Raw genomic sequence first — 21252 nt, 5'->3', positions numbered from 1 at the left:
TGAGAGATGAGAGGGGATAGTGCTGGGCAGTAGGAAGGCTGGTATAGGATAGAATGGATGATCTGGAGCTGAGAGAGAAGAAGCTGGTGGGGTAATTGAAGCCAGTTTAGGTGTTTTAGAAAGAGACAGTGATGGGATTTGTAGCTTGGTTGGGGAGCAAATCTAGCTACCTTGTTGTAGGTAGATTCGAGTTTGGTCAGGAGTGCTGAGTTAAGATTTGTGAGAATTTAAGAATTGTACATTGGACTGGGTAGAAGGTAGGTGAGAGAGAGTAATCTTGGCTTCAGAGGTAAGAAATTTCTTGTTACGGTAAAGGAGCCCTAGTTTTCTTTCTTTCTTGGATCTATGCTTTATCAGTTCTCTGCACTTCCCTTTGGCTTATCCACTGCTCCCAGAGTATTCACAAAATGTGTAGCCCCAGCCACTGCATACTGCAGACAGAGAAATATTAAAATTTACCCATACTTGAACGACTGCCTGATTCAGGCAGACAGTCAGGAATTGCTGTTGCAGCACCTGACATTTGTAAAAAAAAAGCTTCTAACCTCCTTGGGGTACACCATCAGCGAAAAGAAATCAAAACTAGTCCCCAGTCAAAAGATTTGTATTCCTGGGAACAAGCTTGGACAGAACATCCCAGATGGCATTCCTCACTTTAGAAAAATAAGCCTGTCTGACAGACTGTTTTACTCAAATGGCCACCAGAACCCAGCTATCCACAAGGAAAATCCTGCAGGCCCTAGGGTTCATGGCCTCATGCATTTTACTAATTCCATATGCCAGACTGCATATGAGGAAACTTCAGTGGTACTTAAGTCTTTGGTGCCAACATTCTCAGGACCTGGAAACCGTCATTACTATCATACCCTAAGGACAGAGTTACTTTGGTGGGCAGCAGCATGCAACCACAAGGGACTGCCCTTTACTCAACCCCATGCCGTCCAGACTCTAACCACAGACGCATCAGACTATGCCTGGGAGGCACATGTGGACAGCAAGTGCATTCAGGGCCACTGGAGCCCAAGCCAAATTCATCTGCACATCAACCAAAAAGAGATGCTAGCTTTGCAGCACTCCCTGACAGCTTTCAGATCCCTGCTCTCACCAGGACACCTGCTAATAAAAACAGACAACACCACAGTTGTGTGGTACATCAACAAGCAAGGGGGAATCCACTTTTACCCTCTCTGCAGGCTAGCCATGGCCCTGTAGAATACGGCCTTAGACATGCAGGTCGATCTGCAAGCTCAGTTCCTGCCAGGTAAGCAAAACTCGCTGGCAGACAACTTAAGAAGAAATCTCCTAGACCTACACGAGTGCCAATTAGAGCCCAGCACCTTCAACTTTCTGATTCAGAAATGGGGGACCCCAGAGATGGATCTCTTTGCCTCCCCCTGCAATCACCAGCTCAGAAAATTCTGCACCAGGACACCTCACAGCAGGGCCTGGAAAGTGGATGCCCTATCCTTCCAGTGGGTAAACGTCTCAGTCTATGCCTTTCCCCCTCTGCACCTTCTCCCAAGAGTATTGCTGAAGATAAGACAGGACAGACCAAGGACAATTCTGATTGCCCCGGACTGGCCACGCCAGCATTGGTACCCACTCCTGCACAGCGTGCCACCTGTGCCACCTACATCAGAACCCAACCCTGCTCTTTCAGCAGGGGGACAGATCTTGCATCCGCAACTGCCAACCCTAAATCTTACAGCCTGGCTTATTCCTTGAAACCTCCACCAGTAACCAGTCTAAGCAAGCAGGTGCTGGATGTCATTCTTGAGGCCAGAAGACCCAGTATAAGGAAATCCTATGCTGACAAGTGTAAAAGGTACTGCTCCTGGATTCACTCTAAAGGAGAGGACACAACCCTGCCCTCCCTGCCTCTAATCCTGGATTTCTTAGCTGATCTACTCCACAGAGGCCTATCCTTCTCCTCTATTAAGATCCATGCCTCTGCCATTTCGGCTCATTACAACACTGTGCTGCCTCTCTTCTCTCACTCTCTTATTAAACAGTTCCTAAGAGGGGCAAACAACTTAAGGCCACCAAGGAGAGCACCCACCCCTGCTTGGGACCTTAACTTTGTACTGGGAAAGCTCACGCTACCCCCCCCCCCTCCTTTGAGCCTGCAGCGTCAGCAGAGTTAAAATTCCTCTCTTGGAAAACAGCCTTACTTCTAGCCATCACTTCAGCTAGAAGAGTGTCTTAGCTACAAGCACTTATGGCTGTGGAACCCTTCATTATTTTCCATGCTGACAGGGTTTCCCTCAGGACTAACCCTTCCTTTATGCTTAAAGTGATGTCCAGTGTGGCTTTCAACCAATCTATCCATTTGCCTACCTTCTTCCCTAATCTTCAAAATAAAGGGGAAAGGATCCTGCACTCCTTGGACATGCACAGACAGCTCAGATTCTACCTGGATAGGACTAAACCCTTCAGGAAAGCTAACCAGTTACTAGTCAGCTTTGCACCAGGGGCAGAGGGCAAGGCCATTTCTAAGCAAACAGTTTCTAAATGGATAGCACACTGCATCCATTTCTGCTACAAGCACCATGGGAAACCAGCCCCTCAGGGGGTCAGAGCACATTCCACTAGGGCAACCTCTACCTCTACAGCATTCCTCAGGGGAGCCCCTACCAGGGACATCCTGGAAGCTGCTTCCTGGAGTTCTGTACATACCTTCACCAAGCATTTCCACCTGCCTATCTTTTCCAAATCCAGGGCAGGTTTTGCAACAGCAGTCCTGCAAGGCATACTAGCCAGCTCCAACTCTTCTTGACTTCCTCCACCCTTCTTCAGCTTTGGGAATCTACCCAAGTGTGATGACTGCGACAGTGAAACATGAAGAACATAGTACAGTTGTGTACACTTACCATAAATGTAGAAGTTCGAGTGTATTCACTGTTGCAGTCCTGGTTCCCCTCCCTCCAGCCCCCTTGTCTGTCTCTCTCTCCTCTCTATGCTAATACTCACCCCTTCTGGGGTATTGGTATTTACTTTTTACTGGGGATGTTTTTCACCACCATAACTTAGCTCCCTATTTGGAGGGCTGTTGACATTTGGGACAAGAAAAACTGATGCAATGGCGTTGGCTGCCTGTTTTTATACCCCTGACAACCTGACATCAGTCCTGGAGTGACCGACACAGAAATACTAAGTCTCTGGTATTCGGGCCGATTGAGGGCTTACCTGCAGGCAGATAACCAAAGTGTGATGACTGCAACAGTGAATACACTCGAGCATCTACATTTATGGTAAGTGTACACAACTGTACTTTATGAGGTCACCTTCTGTGGAGGTGAAGCAGAGGTAAAGGCACCCTAATTGGTTGGATATCCAGCTGTGAAAAAAGATGAAAAGGTGGTGTAGGTTGTTCACTTAAAAGCTGCATTTCCAGTTGATATCCTCAGCATGTGAGGTAACCTGGCACCTGTTGAGAATACATTCATCCTGCTCTTGAAATCTGTCCAGAAGACAAATATCTGCCTGTGATTTGTATGTCATCCATTCTGAATGCATTGTATCACTGATCCTATTATTTGCACATCTACAGTTAAAATGATTACCCAATTAAAATGAGAAGCTTCCACACACAACCATTGTTTCCTCTTTCTTTGTGGTTTTATGAAATTCAACTTAGTGTATATAAATTATGGTGGATTCTGTCTAGGGGCGTTCCCCCAAAGATATTTGATGGTTGTTTTTAATCAGTGTTTAGGGGTTTTCAGAAAATTAGTCTCTCTGTATTTGGGATTCAGTACTTCAGTTTTTCTTGTAAAAGTGACAAGCCCTTCATTGTTACATTTTTTTATATCTAAAATCTAATGCAATGGTACACTTACCTTTCATGGATAAGTTTCTTTTCAAGTATGACTTTACCCTTAATGCTGGCATATACTGTATCTTTATCTATTCACAACTGTACTGTGACATACCTGTTAATTTATTTACTAGTCTTTTTTTTTTTGTACAATTTAAGTAGAATCCTTTGGATTTCCCTTTCTGAAAGTGAATGGATTTCTGTACAGTACCCCTATGTGCATATTACTTGGGCAAGGTGACTTAATGCCAAAATTCCTTGTCTTCAGAATATATTTGTATTTTAACTTTGTAGAATTATTGGACCATATATGCAAACATAACCACAAGTGGTATTTATGCTGACTACTAAGCAAAGTTTAAAAAGTGGTTTGGTATGACCTTAGTTTGAGAAGCTTCCATTATATTCCCATTCTTTTATGTTCAGTAGTAAGTATAAGACTAGTTGTCCTAGTGGGCCATGATAAGTGTAGCCAGTTTCTGTTTTGGTACTTGAATTAACTAATCTTGTTGCAGATTTAATGGACCTTATCCATCTCGTGGTTGATAATTATATAATACCCCTACTTATTTGACCACCCTTCGTGGACCACAATGTCCTCCTTTTCTCTTGAGCATTCTTAGACTTAAGTTTAATTTGTCAGGTCTTAATTGGTCTGACAGAAGAAGAATGTTTGAAATGGTACTGTAAGGTCAAAGACTGAAGACTAGCCTGAGAACTTTAAGAACTGAAGCCAAGTACAACAAGAAGGAATGTAGGCTCATTATAAATGAGTATATTGCTTTAACGTGTGCTTTTTTTACTCAGAGTGTTGGTACAAGACACAAAATAAATTTCCCCCATTGAAATGGCTGTTAATCATTGATCTGAAGTAGTTACTTCATTTGTTCTGCAACCTGTGGGTCTTGGATCCAACCGACAGCTTTCCAAGCTTCAAGATCCGAGCTCCTCCCCTCTATCCATAATCCCCTGTCACCACCACACTACCTCAGATCATTTTTGCCGCGGCTTGATCACAAGCATCTTGAGAAGAGCTCCTGAGCTTAGTAGCAGGGAAGTGAATTTTTTTCTTAAATTTTTCTTAAAATTTTGACAAATTTAAAAGAAGAGTGTGTTGAGAGAGTGTTTCTCTGTCCTTTTTTATTTTCGGGATTGCGTTTTGTTCAGCTAACCCTCCCCTAGGTGTTTGGGCGTGTGTGTGTGTGTGTGTGCATAAAGCTATTTTTTCTAAGTGCACTGGGTGTGGCCATCAGCTTTCCCCAGCTGATGGCCACACTCAGTGCGTTATATGCCTGGGGGTTGCCCATTTGTCTCCAGACTGCCAGGTTTGCGCAGCCTTCAACCCACGGGCTGTGAGGGACAGGAGGAACAGGTTTATTCTGGCGGGATTGCTTCCCCCGGAGGAGGACTCTCCCTCCTCTCCCTCCAAGGTGCAGGCTGCCCAGGTAGCTTCGGCACCCCTGACTCCCTCGACTCAGGCTGGGACTCAACCTCCCACTATTGCCTTGAGTACGAGGGAAGTTCAGTCTTCTTCTTCTAGGGTAAAGCACAGGGAGAAGCACCGACACAAGAGGCGAGCCGAGCCTCATCCCTCGGCTCCGCCATCGAAGACTGCTAAATCGCCCCCGAGGGTGTCCGGACCTTCTCCTTCTCGGCTCCGATCCCCTTCCTTCTCGCCGGAGCCGGAGGAGGAGCTCCTATCACCCTCGAGGTCTTCGAGGCGGCCTTCCAGGCCCGCCTCTTCGACCTCCTCTAGATCTACTAGGTCTCTCTCCGACGCCGATATAGACAGGATGATGCGTCGGTTTCTGCAGACCCAAATGCAGATGGGGGTGCTCTTGCCTCCCCCCCCCCCTACAGGGGGGGAGTGCAGCTTCAATATTTGCCCCGATTTCTCCTTCTTCAACCCGGATCCGGGTTTTGGAGTCTTCGGATCCAGGCCCTTTCGGAGCCGGGGTTTTGTCGGCGCCGGTGGCCCAAGCCTTCTCGACGCCGAACATACCCTCGAGTATTTCGGATCCGAGTTCTCGGGGACGTGGGCCGGGTGTCGGATCCTTGGGAGCGGGTGCCTCTTCGGCGCCTCCTATGTAAGAGAGCACCTCCCTTTCGGATCCGATGGCTTCGGCTCCGACCCCGATCCCTATCTTTGAGCCGAGGAGACTGCTCTCGGGGCTGGAAGAGACTAGTTCTCCCTCGGCGTTCGAGGTAGTGGAGAGGGTACTGTCGAGGTCTTCCAGGTCCCCAACACGGGCTTTGGATCTTTCCGCTCCCTCACTGCATACGGGTCTACCTTCCATCATCCTTCCATCAGGACAGCCTGCTCAGACCCTCCAGTTGGTTCCCTCGGAGGAACAAGAGGCCGTTGACGAGCCCTCTTCTGATAGTCCCACAGAAGAGGTGCCTCGTAAACGGACGTGTAAAAGGAGGCACATGGACTCCCCCGAGTCCGTCACCACAGATACGGACTTAGAGGAAAGGGAAGGTTCCCCAAGGTCACCCCCCGAGGATGTCTCCTTTGGAGACATCATGGAAATGTTGCGTATTGGGGGGGTGGTCTGCCCAAAAACCTTCCTCGGATGAGTCCGTATTTCTGGAGGCGTTTGAAGCGGGCCCATCTACCTCCTGCATGTCCCCACCGGCAGATCCCCTGGTAGATCTCCTGACTACCAGGGCTTGGCAAGTACCCGACACCGTGGAGCCTATCCCACGCCGGCCGGATAAAATCCTTAGCCCCCCTTCAGATAGGCAGGCTTGGGCCAAAGGGTCTCCAGTTGATGCCATGTTGGTGGCTGCTGCCACTAAGAGAGAACTCTCCCAGGAGAGCTCCACGGTCCACCCGCCAGACAAGGACTCCCGGGCGCTGGACCGTATAGGGAAGCGGACCTTTGCTTCAGCAACCTTCTCTGTGAGGGCGCTGAATTATATGGCGCATGTCATCAGGCTGCAACGGGATTTGATCAAGGAATACACTGCAGCACCACCGGAGTCCATGTCGGTCGAGGACAAAACCGTGTTCTCGACTCGTATGGCCACTCTCAAGTCCATTTCAAATACGTCCATGCGGATACTGTCTTATGCTACGGAGGGAGCCGCAAGGGCCAGCGGGGCAGGTGTTGTCTTGCGACGCCACGCCTGGCTCCGCCTTTGTAATTTCGCAGAACCTTTCAAGGCGTCCTTCGCAAACGCACCCTTTGAGGGCTCTTTGCTTTTTGGCAAGACCGTACGCGATACACTAGTCCAAAGCGAGAAGGACGGGAAGATGCTGTCTGCCGTCGGAGTCCGCTTCTCGAGCCCCCAACGTTCCTTCTCAAGGAATCAGAGGGGGCAAAAGAAGATGAGGTTCCGCAAGTCTCAACAATCCTATCCAGCTTCGGACTCCGCGCCCTCCAGAGGCAGAGGGGGGCAGGGTAGACGCCGGCCCAGAAGCAGAGGGGGACCGCGTAACTTCGGGTCTAGGGAACCTTTCTCCAAGAGACCCGCGCAGCAGCCCTGAGGGCTTACCCGACTGTCCAGCTCTGGAGGCAGTCGGGGGGGCGTTTAACAAAGCACCTGTCAATGTGGGAGTCCATCACGAACGATCGATGGGTGCTCCGGATTATATCCAGACGCTACAAAATTCCCTTCCTATTTCGTCCTCCCTCAGGTGGTCGCCTCCCTGATGTCCCACCCAATCAAAGAGAGGCGGTGACCGTAGAGATTTCAAATTTGTTAGGAAAAAGAGCCATCCAGCGGGTCCCCCCAGACCAGTCCGGATCGGGCTACTACTCAAGGTTCTTTTTAGTGCCAAAAAAGACGGGGCACCTCAGGCCCATTCTAGACTTGTCCGCCCTGAACATGTTTGTCCCCAAAGAAAAGTTCCGGATGGTCACTCTACAATCTATTCTCCCCTTAATGCAGGAGAACGACTGGATGTGCTCTATAGACCTCAAGGATGCGTACTACCACATTCTAATGGACAGACTGTCCAGGAGGTTCCTCCGCTTCCGGCTAGGGGCCAGTCATTACCAGTTCAGGGTTCTTCCATTAGGACTCACCTCAGCCCCTAGGGTGTTCACCAAAGTCATGGCAGTGGTTGCGGCCCACCTGAGGCTTCAGGGCATAAGGGTCTTTCCGTACCTAGACGACTGGCTCCTCACAGCAACCAACATGCATCAACTTTGTATCGCGAGGGACTATGTTCTGTCTCTTGCCGACAGCTTGGGCATTTCAGTCAACATACCGAAGTCTTTTCTTCATCCTGTGCAAGCATTAGATTTCGTAGGAGCCAGGCTAGATTCCTGATCCTCTCGGGCCTTCTTGACCTCGGACAGGCTGGCCAGCCTCTCACTCCAAGTTTTGGCTCTTCTTCCCACCAAATCTCTGCCGGCGGAGTTAGTCCTGAGAGCACTAGGCTCGATGGCAGCGGCTATCGGTCTCTCACTCCATGCTCGCCTAAGGATGCGTATATTACAGTGGACACTCCAAGTTCAATGGTCACTGTTACACCATCCATTGAATACTACCATTCCCCTGAGCAGGGTTTGCAGGGAATCCCTCCTTTGGTGGCTTCACTCCCCAGAACTCAGGCAAGGGAGACCCTTTGTGATTCCCCCTCCCCAGGCCACGTTAACCACGGATGCTTTTCGCCTAGGGTGGGGGGGGGGGCATTATTTGGGCAGAAACGTCCAAGGTACGTGGACCTTGTCGGAGACCGCTTTGCACATAAATGTTCTGGAGATGAGGGCGGTGCTTCTAGCGTTGCAGGCTCTCCAAGACCTTCTACCTCTAGGAATGATTGCAATACAGACAGACAATATGTCAGTGGTCTGGTATATAAACAAACAAGGGGGAACCAGATCCTACCCTCTTTGTCGAGAAGCCATGAGAGTTTGGGAATGGGTGATATCCACCAACCGCTTTCTGATAGCAACGCACATTCCGGGACGATCCAACATCCTGGTGGACAAATTGAGTTGAGTAATTGTCAGTCCTTACGAGTGGTCTCTCAATCCGAAAGTTGCGAAGGAAATTTTCCACAAGTGGGGTTGGCCTCGCTGCGATCTCTTTGCTACTCCCCAAAACACAAAATGCAGCGAGTTCTTCACAATTCTTCCCCCAGAAGGGGAGAGCCCCAGAGATGCTCTGATTCATGCTTGGCCTCCCGGTCTCCTCTATGCTTACCCCCCGCTTCCGCTCATGGCGAAATTCATTCAGAAAGCCGCACGGTTGGGAAACAAAATTATCCTCATAGCCCCATTCTGGCCTCGTCAAATCTGGTTTCCATACCTGCGGTCTCACAGTCTCTCCTCCCCTTTAATCCTGGATCCCATTCCAGATCTGATCTCGCACCCAACAGGGTGCCCAACACCGAACCTGGTAAACCTCAAGCTCGCGGCTTGGTTGATCCAGTTCCACTAATGGCAAGGACACCCGGTATCTCGTCACCAGTGAAAACTATTCTGGTAGCGGCTCATAAACCATCCACCAGGAAAATCTGTAATAGCAAGTGGAAACGATTTTCTATCTGGGCTAACAGCCAGGGTCTCAACCCTTTTACTGTTCCGATTCCTACAGTCTTGGATTTTTTGTCCATGATATTTGAACAAGGGGCCAGTGCATCAACGGTGAAAGTACAGTTGGCAGCAATATCCCATTTTCATGTGGGAAACAGATTAGGATCCCTAGCGTCTACAAAATTGTGTAAGACATTCTTGCGTGGCGTTTTCCTTCTCAAGCCACCGGTGAAATCCGTGACTCCCCCTTGGGACTTAACCTTTGTTCTGCAAGCCTTAACAAAACCTCCTTTTGAACCTGCAGCTTCTGTACCCCTTAATTTTCTGTCCTGGAAAACAGCATTCTTGGTAGCCATAACTTCTGCTAAAAGGGTTTCAGAGCTCCAAGCTTTGTGCATGAAACCTCCTTATCTTATTTTTCACAATGACAGAGTGTCTCTCAGGACTAATCCGTCTTTTTTACCAAAAGTGGCATCTGTGGCAAATATCAATCAGACTATCAATCTGCCAGTGTTTTTCAAGAAATTTCAAAATAAGGGAGAATACATGTTGCATACACTAGATGTACATAGACAGTTGCGTTTTTACCTGCACAGGACCAAAGACGTTTGTAAGGCTGATCAACTGTTTCTGTCATTTGCTCCTTCATCCATGGGAAAACCTATATCCAAAGTGACACTGGCTAATTGGATTTGTCAATGTATTTCTCAGGCTTATAAGGCATTGGGCAAAACAACCCCATTTAAAATTCGTGCACATTCCACACGGTCCATTGCAACTTCTGCAGCCTTCTGGTCCAGGATGCCGTTGGACGACATATGTTCAGCAGCCACTTGGTCTTCTGCTCATACATTTATTTCTCATTATAAGCTGGACATGATATCTAGAAGCAGGGTGTCCTTTGGCTCCGCGGTGCTTCGGAATATCCTTCCATAGGCCACCCAGGTTTCTTTGTTTAGGTAGCTGGGGACTCTGTCCCACAGGTTGCAGAACAAATGAAGTAACTACTTCAGATTTAGAAGTTATGTACTCACCATAACGTTCCATCTGAGTAGGTACTTCATTTGTCTGCAACCATCCCCCCCCCCGCCATCCCCCTAACCTGTATCGGGTTTCTAGGATCATTTATGATTCTTGAGAATATCTGAACCTGTTTATTACAGGTTTATCAGGTGATACAGCAAAACCGATCTGAGGTAGTGTGGTGGTGACGGGGGATTATGGGTAGAGGGGAGGAGCTAGGAGCTCGGATTTTGAAGCTTGGAAAGCTGCCGGTCGGATCCGAGACCCACAGGTTGCAGACAAATGAAGTACCTACTCAGATGGAACGTTATGGAGAGTACATAACTTCTTATTTTCATCTTGCAAATTTGCTAGGTATTGGATTGGAGGGATCTGTGTTATAAAACTAGATAAGCAAAATGGGTTGTTTCAGGCACCATACCCTCATTTGTATTTGGTAATGTGAATTTAACATATGCTGTATGTTACTACAGTAAAAACCATTGTGTGTGGGTTACTTGTTCTTTTTTTCTGTTACTTGCGTTGTAATGAGACTTTTCTCCTCAGAACCCCACCCCCTTGAAAATGGGCCTGTACCACTGAGGCTATATAAATAAACAAGTAAACAAAGTCAGTAAGAAAATAAATAGACAAAAGCAAGCATGTGACTGGATAATATGCTTCATGTTACATGATTATGTGACGAGTGATGGTCCCACCACTGCCAACCCCTCTCTGGGGCTTCAAGGAACCTGAATCCTCATCACTTACACTGGAGTGGGACGTGCACTTGGAATACAAATGGGTACACACAGTATTTCCAGAGGCAGACCTCTCTGCATCAAGCACACAGGAAACATACTCAGCCCAGGGTCTGGATTTCTCTATATCTGTCTCTCTCCAAGTCCCCAGTAAGACATCCCACTGGTATAGCTGTAGGGTTAAGTCCTCAGCCAAGTGTCCAAGCCAAGTCTTCCAGCACCCTCTCTTTAAACCCAGTGCTTCATCTCCCTGCCTCAAGTAGCTGACACACATAGAGATTTGATTCTTCACACACACACACACACATACACACACACACACACACACACACACACACACACACACACACACACACACACACACACACACACACACACACACACACACACACACACATCTGGGAAAGGCTGGCACAGATTTACCTGCCATGCCTCCTTTGGTCCAGAGTATAAGGTAGTTATCACTGCTACCAGTCAGTATTTCTTTTGAGAAACCTACCCTGCTGAAAATCTCTAACAAAGCATTTTCCACCTTCTGTGCCTGTATGGAGGACAGAGCCACAACATCAGGGTATCTAGTAGCATAATGTACTACCACTAGGATGTACTTCTTTCCTGTGGGACTTGGAATACCCAGAGGCCCTACAATATATATAGCTACTCTCTCAAATGGCTCCTTAGTAGTCACAGGCAAATGTATCAAATGAGCTTTGACCTTGTCTCCTGCCTTGCCTACGTTTGTGGCACTTCTCACAGATCCTGCATTACCCTGTTACATCCCTGGCAATCCCAAGCCAATAAAAGTTCTGCATAATACGTCTCTTGTTATATTTTATACCCATATGACCTGAAAAAGGAATGTCATGGGCTATGGCCAGAAGTGCCAGATGGTAGGCTGTGGGCAGTACCAACTGCTGTATTACCTCACCTTCTATCCCTCCCTCAGGGGTCTGCTGTGTATACAATAACCCTTTGTTCTATTATACAGACTCTCTTTTTCCTTGAGAATCAGGTGCTTCCCTTGCTACCTTCCTCAAGCCTTGTAATGTTGTGTCTAAGAGCTGAGCCTGTCTCAAGTGTATTTTTGTGACTTTTCCCAGCTCCCCTTCCACAGGAAGTCTGGTATCTTCTGACATTGGTGCCCGTCAGCCTGGGTACTAACTCTCACCTCTCCCCTTGCAGTCATCCTGTCCAAGGAACATCAGTACCTACCAGCAACAGTGGCTCATCATCAGGGTCAGTGCTACAGGGTAGCTCCCTCTCTGAATTAGTCACATCGTCCGTCCTGGCTTCACAGATATGCTCTTATCTCGGTCTACCCTAGGGTACCAGACCCACATTCCTATCTCCAAGCCTGACTGCATGTCACTGCATGCACAAAAGGTACTGCATTATCAAAATTATTCCCTATCAAGACATCTGCAGGTATATCCTCAAACACACCTACTTCCTTTTCCACCCTCCCAGTCAAGATGAACCCTGGCCAAAGGCATTTGGAATGGGATCCCTCCTAAAACTCTCACTGGAGTGGACTGCCCAAACGAGTACTGTTACTCTTTAACCACTGCAGGCTTCATAATGGTTAAATCAGAGGCTGTGTGTCTCTTAGCAGTGGTCTGTTTTCCATCCACTAGTATAAGGTATAACCTCTTGTGGTAGTTTGGTACCTCTTTTGTTTCCAGACAACTTACCACTGGCAGTCTGTTATTTCCACTTGCTGACTCCCCCACCTTTTGTTTCTCACCTTGTCTCCATGGACATCTATATGCTACATGGCCCCACTGGTTACATTTAAAACATTTAACCCTTGATCCTGGACATGCAACTGAACTAGTGGCTTCCCCTGTTACTGGCGGACTCTGTTGGGGTGGTTTAGGCTGCCCACCATGGGTTCCCTTATATCCATATGCAGCACAGGGTATCCCTTTCCTGTGCAGTGATACCATGCTTGCTGGGTAGAGATCCCCTTTTTTTCTCCAGTTCATCTGCAGAGCTGCATTCCCGGTCTGCCAACCAGATTCTCATGTCCTTAGGCAACTTGCTAAGAGCTTGTTCCCTCACCAAAGGGTCTGCCAGCCCTTGAAAAGTGGTGCCCTGACATGAACTCACCCACCTATGAAAATAAATGCTTAGTTCAGCAAGATAATCACATGCACTTTCACCTGCGTTGTGTCTGTGCTCACAAACCTTTTTCTGTAAGCTTCAGGTGTTAACTTAAAAAATTCCAATAAACATTTTAAACAGTATCATAGTTTAAGCAATCAGTATCAGACAGTCTAGAAACAGCAGTCACAGCTTTATCATGGAGTAAGGGGGTCAGGAACCGTACCCAGAGCCCTTGGTCAACTTTATATTGTTTACATATCCTTCCAGATAAATGTATAAAACTATCAGAATTATCACCCACTGTAAATTGTGGTAGAAATTTATCGTCCTTTATTACTTCTGAGGTTCAGTTATTCCCTTCCCCATTACCTCCATGACCCTGGTGAAGAGTCAGCATCTCTCTGTCATGTTGACACTTTTTCTGCTTTTCTTTGGCTGCCAAATGCCACAGTCTCTCTGATGATTCTAGTTCCAAATGTTTTGCTTCCATTTCAGGTCTCTGACTCTAGAAGGATTTTTATGTCCTCTGAGGAAAAGTTGAACTGTTGTGTTTCTGAGAGCTGTACATCCTCAGTGCCTGACTGGTTGTCTTTCTGGTTGCTGGTCCATGCTGTAGCTGTGATTATGGCTGCAATCATTTCCCCTTTAGTCAGGTTTGCATGCACCAGTCCTGTGGCTTGGCACATCTCAGCCAACTGGTTCCTTGTCAGCTTGCCATAATCCTCTGCAGACATCCTTTGGCTGCTCTCCCTGACTAACTAAGCTATTGTGATATGAAACTCTGAATTTCTACTTTGTGGCTGCTTGAGAGTACACTTTTTTAGTGACAACTGCTTACAGGCTACAGAAATTCAATTAGTATCCACATCACTGCTCACCAATATGTGAGGAGTGATGGTCCCACCACTGCCAACCAGTATGTGACACATGATGATCCCACCACTGCCACCAGTATGTGACAACCCTTCTCTGGGCCAGTAGTCAAGGAGCCTGAATCCTCACCATTGACACTGGAGAGGGACGTGCACTTGGAATACAAATGGGTACACTCAGTATTTCCAGATGCAGACTTCTCTGTATCAAGCACAGTTTCCCTTAAGAGCACACAGAGAGCGCACTCAGACCGAGGTCTGGATTTCTCTGTATTTGTCTCCCTCCAGGTCCCCAATTAGACTTCCCGCTGGTACAGCTGAGGGGTTAGGTCCTAAGCTGAGTGCCCATGCAAAGTCCTCCTGCACCCTCTCTATAAACCCAGAACTTTGTGTGTCTGCCCCAAGTAGCTCACACACACACACACACACACACACACACACACTGAGAGATTTGATTCTTTACACACACACACACACACACACACACACACACACACACACACACACCTGGAAAAGGCTAGCACGGACTTACCTGCCATGCCTCCTTCGGCCCAGAATATAAGGTAGTTATCACTGCCACCAGACACTCCATAGTCAGCTACTCTAAGGCCCTTAACAAAGGGTGTCTGATTATACTGTGTAATACAATTGGTAGTAGTTCACCAAGATAGCTAGGCCTTCTGGAGTGGCCCACACAGTGTCACCAAATAAATGTAAACACTCTCAAAGGTTAAGTACTTTCTACAAGGACTGGCCACGATAAAATATTTAAATATATTTTATAGTAAATAGTAAAAGCACATGAAAACACTGAATTTAACCTCACAGTAAACCACAGAACCCACAGAGTTCAAATCACAAGAAATATTGAAAACAGTATTGATGGACAGACTCATACAAATAATGAAAAACAATATATAAACTAAGCTTCACTATATTCCAGGCTGAATCTGGGAGAATTACTATTCCCTAATAACTTACTTGGTAGAGCAAGGTACAATGAAATATGTGAGCAGTCTTTCTAGTCAGGTTCCCCAAATCAGAATACTCCATCCTTAGAGATTACTCCCTCTAAAATATAATATCCAAGATGGCTTGCAGAATGACCTCATCTGGTCACCTGACTCTAGGTTCTCACAGTAACCCCCCTTTGAAGCTGAAACAGAAATTTAGCATAGACAGCTGCAATACACATCTTAAATGTTTGACAGTCCCTGGGGTTTCCCCTTTTTTTACTGAGCTAATGAACAAAGGCTTCTTCCAGACCCACCATCTCTGGTCCTGTTCGGTACTGTGGAGTTGCCGATTCAGTGGTTTAACAGCTCATTTACATTTCCCTTGATCTGATGTTATCCATTTCGTTATTCATCATGTCTAGGTCTTGGATCCAATGCCTGATCCAATCTGGCAACTTTACTGAGTAGATTCAAGGCTCGAGCTCCTCCCACTCTCATAATCCCTTTCTACCTTCAAACCCTCAGATCTAGTTTGCCGCATTTAGGTATAGATGTGATTTCTGGCTTGCAGCATTTATTAAGGTGTTTTCATTGGGCTAGTGCATCTTTTATCTATTTTTGTGTAGTAAATAGTAGGTTAATTTATCTGTCTTCCTCACACTTTTGTTGCTCATTGTAAACTGGATATGGTCTCCAGAGGTGTCTTGATTCCAGAGTGCTCAGGCACTTCCTTAGAGGTAGGGCATCTTTTGGTTCCACAGTCCTCAGGCACGTCCTTACTTGGGCCACCCAGGGTTTTTTGTAGCTGAGGATTCTGACCTAGACGTGATGAATAATGAAATGGATGTCATCAAATCAATAGTTATGTACTTACCATAACTTGGTATCTCTCTTATCCTATTTCATTATTCATCACCTCCTGCTCTTCTTTCCCCTTCCGTGTTTCTGATGGTTCTGGAGAGGCTGGGGTTTGGACCCTTGAGCTTCCGCCTCTTGCGGTTCTAATGCTACTGTTGCCTATTTCTGGGTAGATAGGTGCCCTGGTGGTTTTCTATCCTTGATCAGCAAACTTGATCTGAGGGTTTTAAGGTAGAAAGGGATTATGGGAGTGGGATGAGCTCGATCCTTGAATCTACACTGTAAAGTTGCCTGATTGGGTCTGACATCAGATCCAAGTCTCAGACCTGATGAATAATGAAATAGGGTAACACAGATACCAAATTATGGTAAGTACATAACTAGTGTTTTCCTTAAAGTAAGCTAGCTGGTTAACCTTTGCTGTCATAGTGTCCTCTGTTAAAACATATGCATTTAATTCAGTTACAGTAATAAATGTACTTATTTTTTCATTCCAACAAGATGCACTGTTGTTACATTTTAACTCAAGCAAACCTCACAAGTACATTTTCAGCACAAGCATCTGTACAAATCAGTTTGATATACAAATGACATATAATTTACAAATTTCCAGCTAGCTGTGCTGGCACAAGTCATACATCCACTGCCCTACTTCGCCTGGCAGTACCTCCTGTCATCACGGATTATGTACTGTGAGCAAGTCCTTTTTTATTTGTCCAGAAGTATACTTAACTGAAATGGCATACTTATTGTGTTCACAAGACCATGATGTGTTGCCGTCTTGAGCAAGGTGCAATCAATGTTTAGATCAATCCTTTTTGCATTTCTCGTTTTATTTTTCTCTTTCAGAACCATGGACCATGGCATACAGCAAGGGTACAAAACGAAAATTTTTCTTCAATAAGACAACAACAGAATCAACCTATACACTTCCTGCAAGCTCAGTAGCAAACTTTCAGTAAGTGAAATTTGGGAAGATGTTAAGGATCAAAATTCGTTTAATCTGTGTATTCATTGTTGTGTTCCATTGTTTTTTCTGCATGCTTTGTATTCTTATCCAAAGACCAAGTATTGTGTCTGACTTCCTCATTGCTACAGTTCCATATTTTGACTGGGATGGGGAGAAAATGAGTTGCTTGATAATTTTTAATGTAAAGCACATTATGTAATGTACTCATGGTGGTTTTGAACATTATAAGCTGTGTAACTGTAATGCTAGCCTGTATAACTTCAGTGTAAGCTTTGTCATTTCAGTTAAAGCCCCCATTGCAGGGCATATCCTTAAGCATCTTGTGTTTTTGGCTTGATATGCAGTACATCCCTCATTTTTACAGGGTGGTTTTACTGTCACTTCACTGCTAAGCAGTAAGTGTGAGACAGCCAAAGCCTCAGAATGCCAGTTACTGAGCAGATATAGCAGACAGTGGTTTTTCCTGTTAAACAAACTAATGATTCTTTTCCAGTATATTTGGCTGGGCACTAAATAACTAGAAAATGTTTATTATAGTTTAAAATGCTTTTACTTGGTAAAGCATTTTGAAGGAAGCAGTTATATTTTCTTAAAAGTATGCAGAGTATAACTTTAAGAAAAGGGATATTACCTATAAGAAGTATGCATGTTTTGTATGCCTACCATACTTGCAGGAACCAAGCAGGGAGAGGAAGAAGTGAAGGGCCATGCCCATTTGCCTCGTCCAGGGGGTGGAAAGGGATATGATTTCCCAGGAGGAAACCTTGGAAACTACCACTTGTACTTCAAAGAAGAAGGGCAGAACTGCTTCAGAAGAAATTCCCTTTTGGAAGTGAGGGGACATCATTCACTGTTAGCTCATTGCATGTCCTCTCTCCAGTACATTATTGAGTGCAAGCATGGGATACGGATAAAAACACAAAACCTGGAACCACCTCTAATGGCTGTCAGAATAATGACTGACTGGTTTCCCCAGTGATAGGGAACAAATGAGCCAAGTAACCTGGAGGAATTGATGCCTGATAGACAGTGGGGTAAAAATGAACTAATAAATAAATATTGTAAGACTAAAAGCACAAAGTGAAAGTATGGTGTGCTTTTTAAAATTTCAGAGTCAGCCTTAAGATCTATGGAAAAGGGAGTTTGTATGTGTAAATAGGAACAACATATGTTAAGTCCATAGCTGCAGTGTTTCTGCTACCCTTGCCCCCCCCCCCCCCCCAGCTCCAGGATTCATTAGTCTTGGAGTTAGAGTGTATAAGATTAAGATGCAGAGGTGAGAAACATGACCCCCCCCCTCATAAAAAAATGATTGATACCAAAGTGAGTTTCAGCATTCATTTTGTGTGTGTGTGTGTGTGTTGCAGTTCATTTTTTGTAGTTGCAGGATTTAAAGTTATGTGTCTCACACTTCTGATTGGGAAAATGAAGTGTGTGATTATAACTGAAACAAACAGCAAAAGTCATGAGGAATCCAAGATGGTGTGTAGAAATATTTCTATAGTTAGAATTAGTGTTTTGTGCACTTGGTATGTGTACAGATACGAGAAAAGTAATATGTAGGATTTAATTATTTTGCAGGCTGTGTGAAGGCAAAAACATTTTGCAAGTCTATACAAGAAATTACTTGAATGTTGTGCACAGTATGCATATTATTGAAGTTAAGAATGGTAAAAAAGAAATAGTTGCTGGTACTGTGGAGATGCTGAAATGAATTACAGTACACTGCTTAGAGCATACTAAGAGCAGTTGTTCAGAAAAGCTCAGTAATGGTAAGCATATCATTTTTGAAACACAGCTCTCAACTGTCCTGATTTTTGGGTTATATTTTTGGTCAGTTCTTCATAAAATTTGTGATTTTCTAGCAACTCCCTGAGGATGAAGTGCCTAAATAATGACATATATTTGAGTTTCAGGCTTCATATCCTTCACAAAATGCATGATAATGCAAAGCCTGTTACTGTAGCATTTTTGTAAGTTTATAAGAGCAGTATTTAAATTATGCCCCTATTTTAGGCCTTTGTCCTCCCATTATTTTTGGTTCTGTCCAGATTTCTTGTGTTGAGATTGAGAGATATATATTTTCAGTAAGATTTTTTCAAAGTTTATACTTAAAGTTTCAAAGCTACAAGATGCAGAGGTAGTTTCTCACTAATGCTAGTCAGAATATTGCCCTAAGTGCTTCATTAAGGGGTTCCTACCGAAAGTGCAAGAAATGAAACTGCAGTCATTGGAACACGAGACAAAACCTATGAAAAAGGGGTTGCATACCAATTCTGAGGTTACAAAACCTCAGAGTATCCCTGTTACTCCATGATATAGTAATCTTGGAGTTAGTGCATATAAATAGCATAGTTGTAGGTGGAACAGCCCCTCGCTTGCAGTATTTCCCTTTAAATTACACTTTTTTTTATAGTTTTGAGACTAAGAATTAGGTTTCTTGCAGTTATGATAAGGAGCTTTCATTAATAGTTAAGCAATTAGCAAGCTGAAAATTGAACTTAACTGCATTATTAACGGTTTGAGTCAAGTGATAATATTTTGTAGAAATGTGCAGATTTGTTTACTGGGCTTGGATGTTTGCTAGGAGGTATCATCAAAATGTCTGCACATGCAGTACTAGTTGTCCATTTGCTCACAGAGTGCCAGTAACTCTGAGGGAGAGAGTGGAGCAAGGGTTTAAATGAATGCAGAACATAGCTGTGATTGTTTAACAATTGGATCCTACTGAATGTGCTAAACTTGTAAAGCAAGAAAATCCCAGAATTTGTATAAACCTCCCCGCCTAAGACCTTATCCTTTACTGATAGATGCAAAGGTGTCAACTATGTCTGATGCTAAATACGTTTTTGTATTAGATGCCAACATGAGTTTCTGGCAGATTGAGCTTTACTCTTACCATCTGATCTGAAGTAGTTTATTTAATCTTCAACCTATGGGTTTCGAATCCACATCGGATCCAACACGGCCGCATTTTCCAGCTATAGATCAGAGTTCCAGACTCCTCCCCTTACCCATAATGCCCCCTGTCTCCCTTCAGATCTCGTTTGCCGCTGCAGAGGTTGCAAATGTGGTTTCTGAGCTCCAGTTAGTGGGCCACGTAAGTGAACTTTTCTCTGGGTTCTTTCTCTCTGACTGTATCTATCTTCTTTCTGACATCCTTTTTCTCACTTGCGACTGCGTCGGATATAAAAAAAAAAAAAAAAAACTTTTCTCTCATCTCCTTCTTTTTTGTCAGAGAGAGCGTGTGTGTGTGTGCCGTTTGGGCCTGTGTGGGTATGGCTGAAGCCCCTAAGGCAGGATTTAGAAAATGCACAGAGTGTGAACGTAAGCTGTCCCCAGCAGATGGCCACACACTATGCGTGGTTTGCCTGGGTGCAGATCACCTCAAGTCCCCCTGTCCTATTTGCGCTGGTTTCCACCCTAGAGCACTTAAGGACAGGCGGGACAATTTGATTTTTGACAGGATTACTACCCTCTTCAGTGCCTACCGTCCCTTCCTCCCCAACAGGGATAGCAGCGGCTGCTGCTTCTACTTCCTCTTCCCCAGGCTCTGGGACTCAAACTCCCACCAAGAGGTCTGGGGAAGGGGACAAGGCCAAGAAGGAACTTTCCCACAAGCAGTCCCCTGACTGCTCATCGGAGGCAGCTCCACCACTGAAACTCAGGCCAGCGACTAGGCCTGGGTCTCCTCGCTTTCGTTCCCCCAGGTTCTCCGAGCCCAAGGAGATTCGTAGCCGGTCCCCAGTAAGGACTTCTCCCCACCAGCTCTCCTGTCCAGTTTTGGTGACATCCTCCCGCTCCATCCGAAGTTTAAGCGAAGCGGAGATGGACAAGATGCGGAGATTCATCTGCACTCAGATACAGATGGGGTCTTGCTGGCACCCTCTCCCTCCAGAGGGGGCTCCTTGCAACCTTTGTTCCGACCAATAACTCCTTCTCCAATCCAACCGGTGGTTTTGGAGCCCTTGGATCCGAGGACTCTCTGGGTCGAGGGGTCAGCGCCGACGGTACCATGTACCTCGACACCGCCCATTGCTTTGAGCTTGTCGGATCTAATAGGATTGGATCTGGGCTGTTGGAGCCATAGCATTGGGGTCGGATCTGAGGGGGGCTGTCTGCTCCGAGTGCTTCGGAGCAGAGCATCTTTCTCAGCATCTTGGCTCCTGGAGGTTCGGCTCCAACTCCCCTTTTGGTTCAGAGGGGGGATGGGCCCTGCCAGTGCATCCCAAGAGGTTTGCTCCCCTTCTGCATTCGATGTGGTGGAGAGGGTTCTCTCTCTGTCGAGGCCTCTGACCATTTTGCCTTCGGACTCCACCCAGATCCCCATGGTCCTGAGTGCCGTTCTGACTGGCTTGCTGTCTCAGGGGACAGCCTGTGGCCTCGATGCCCCAGGCAGTTTCTGTGGAGCATTAAGT

The 21252-nt window shown here is 45.9% G+C and overlaps 1 protein-coding gene across 1 annotated transcript in view; it reads left to right on the top strand.

The window, feature by feature from the left end:
• The window catches only part of CMTR1 (cap methyltransferase 1), a 2799821-nt gene that overhangs the window by 2618877 nt on the left and 159692 nt on the right, over positions 1-21252 (top strand). The window contains exon 23 of the mRNA XM_044060367.1: positions 16714-16822. Coding sequence (XP_043916302.1) covers positions 16714-16822 — 109 coding nt within the window. The remainder of the gene's footprint in view (positions 1-16713; positions 16823-21252) is intronic.

Source organism: Protopterus annectens, chromosome 1.part0, assembly GCF_019279795.1.
Source record: "Protopterus annectens isolate FY-2018-M chromosome 1.part0, PAN1.0, whole genome shotgun sequence".
Lineage (NCBI taxonomy): Eukaryota > Metazoa > Chordata > Ceratodontiformes > Protopteridae > Protopterus > Protopterus annectens.
The sequence above is the reverse complement of the archived record's forward strand: the minus strand, read 5'-3'. Positions and strand labels throughout refer to the sequence as shown.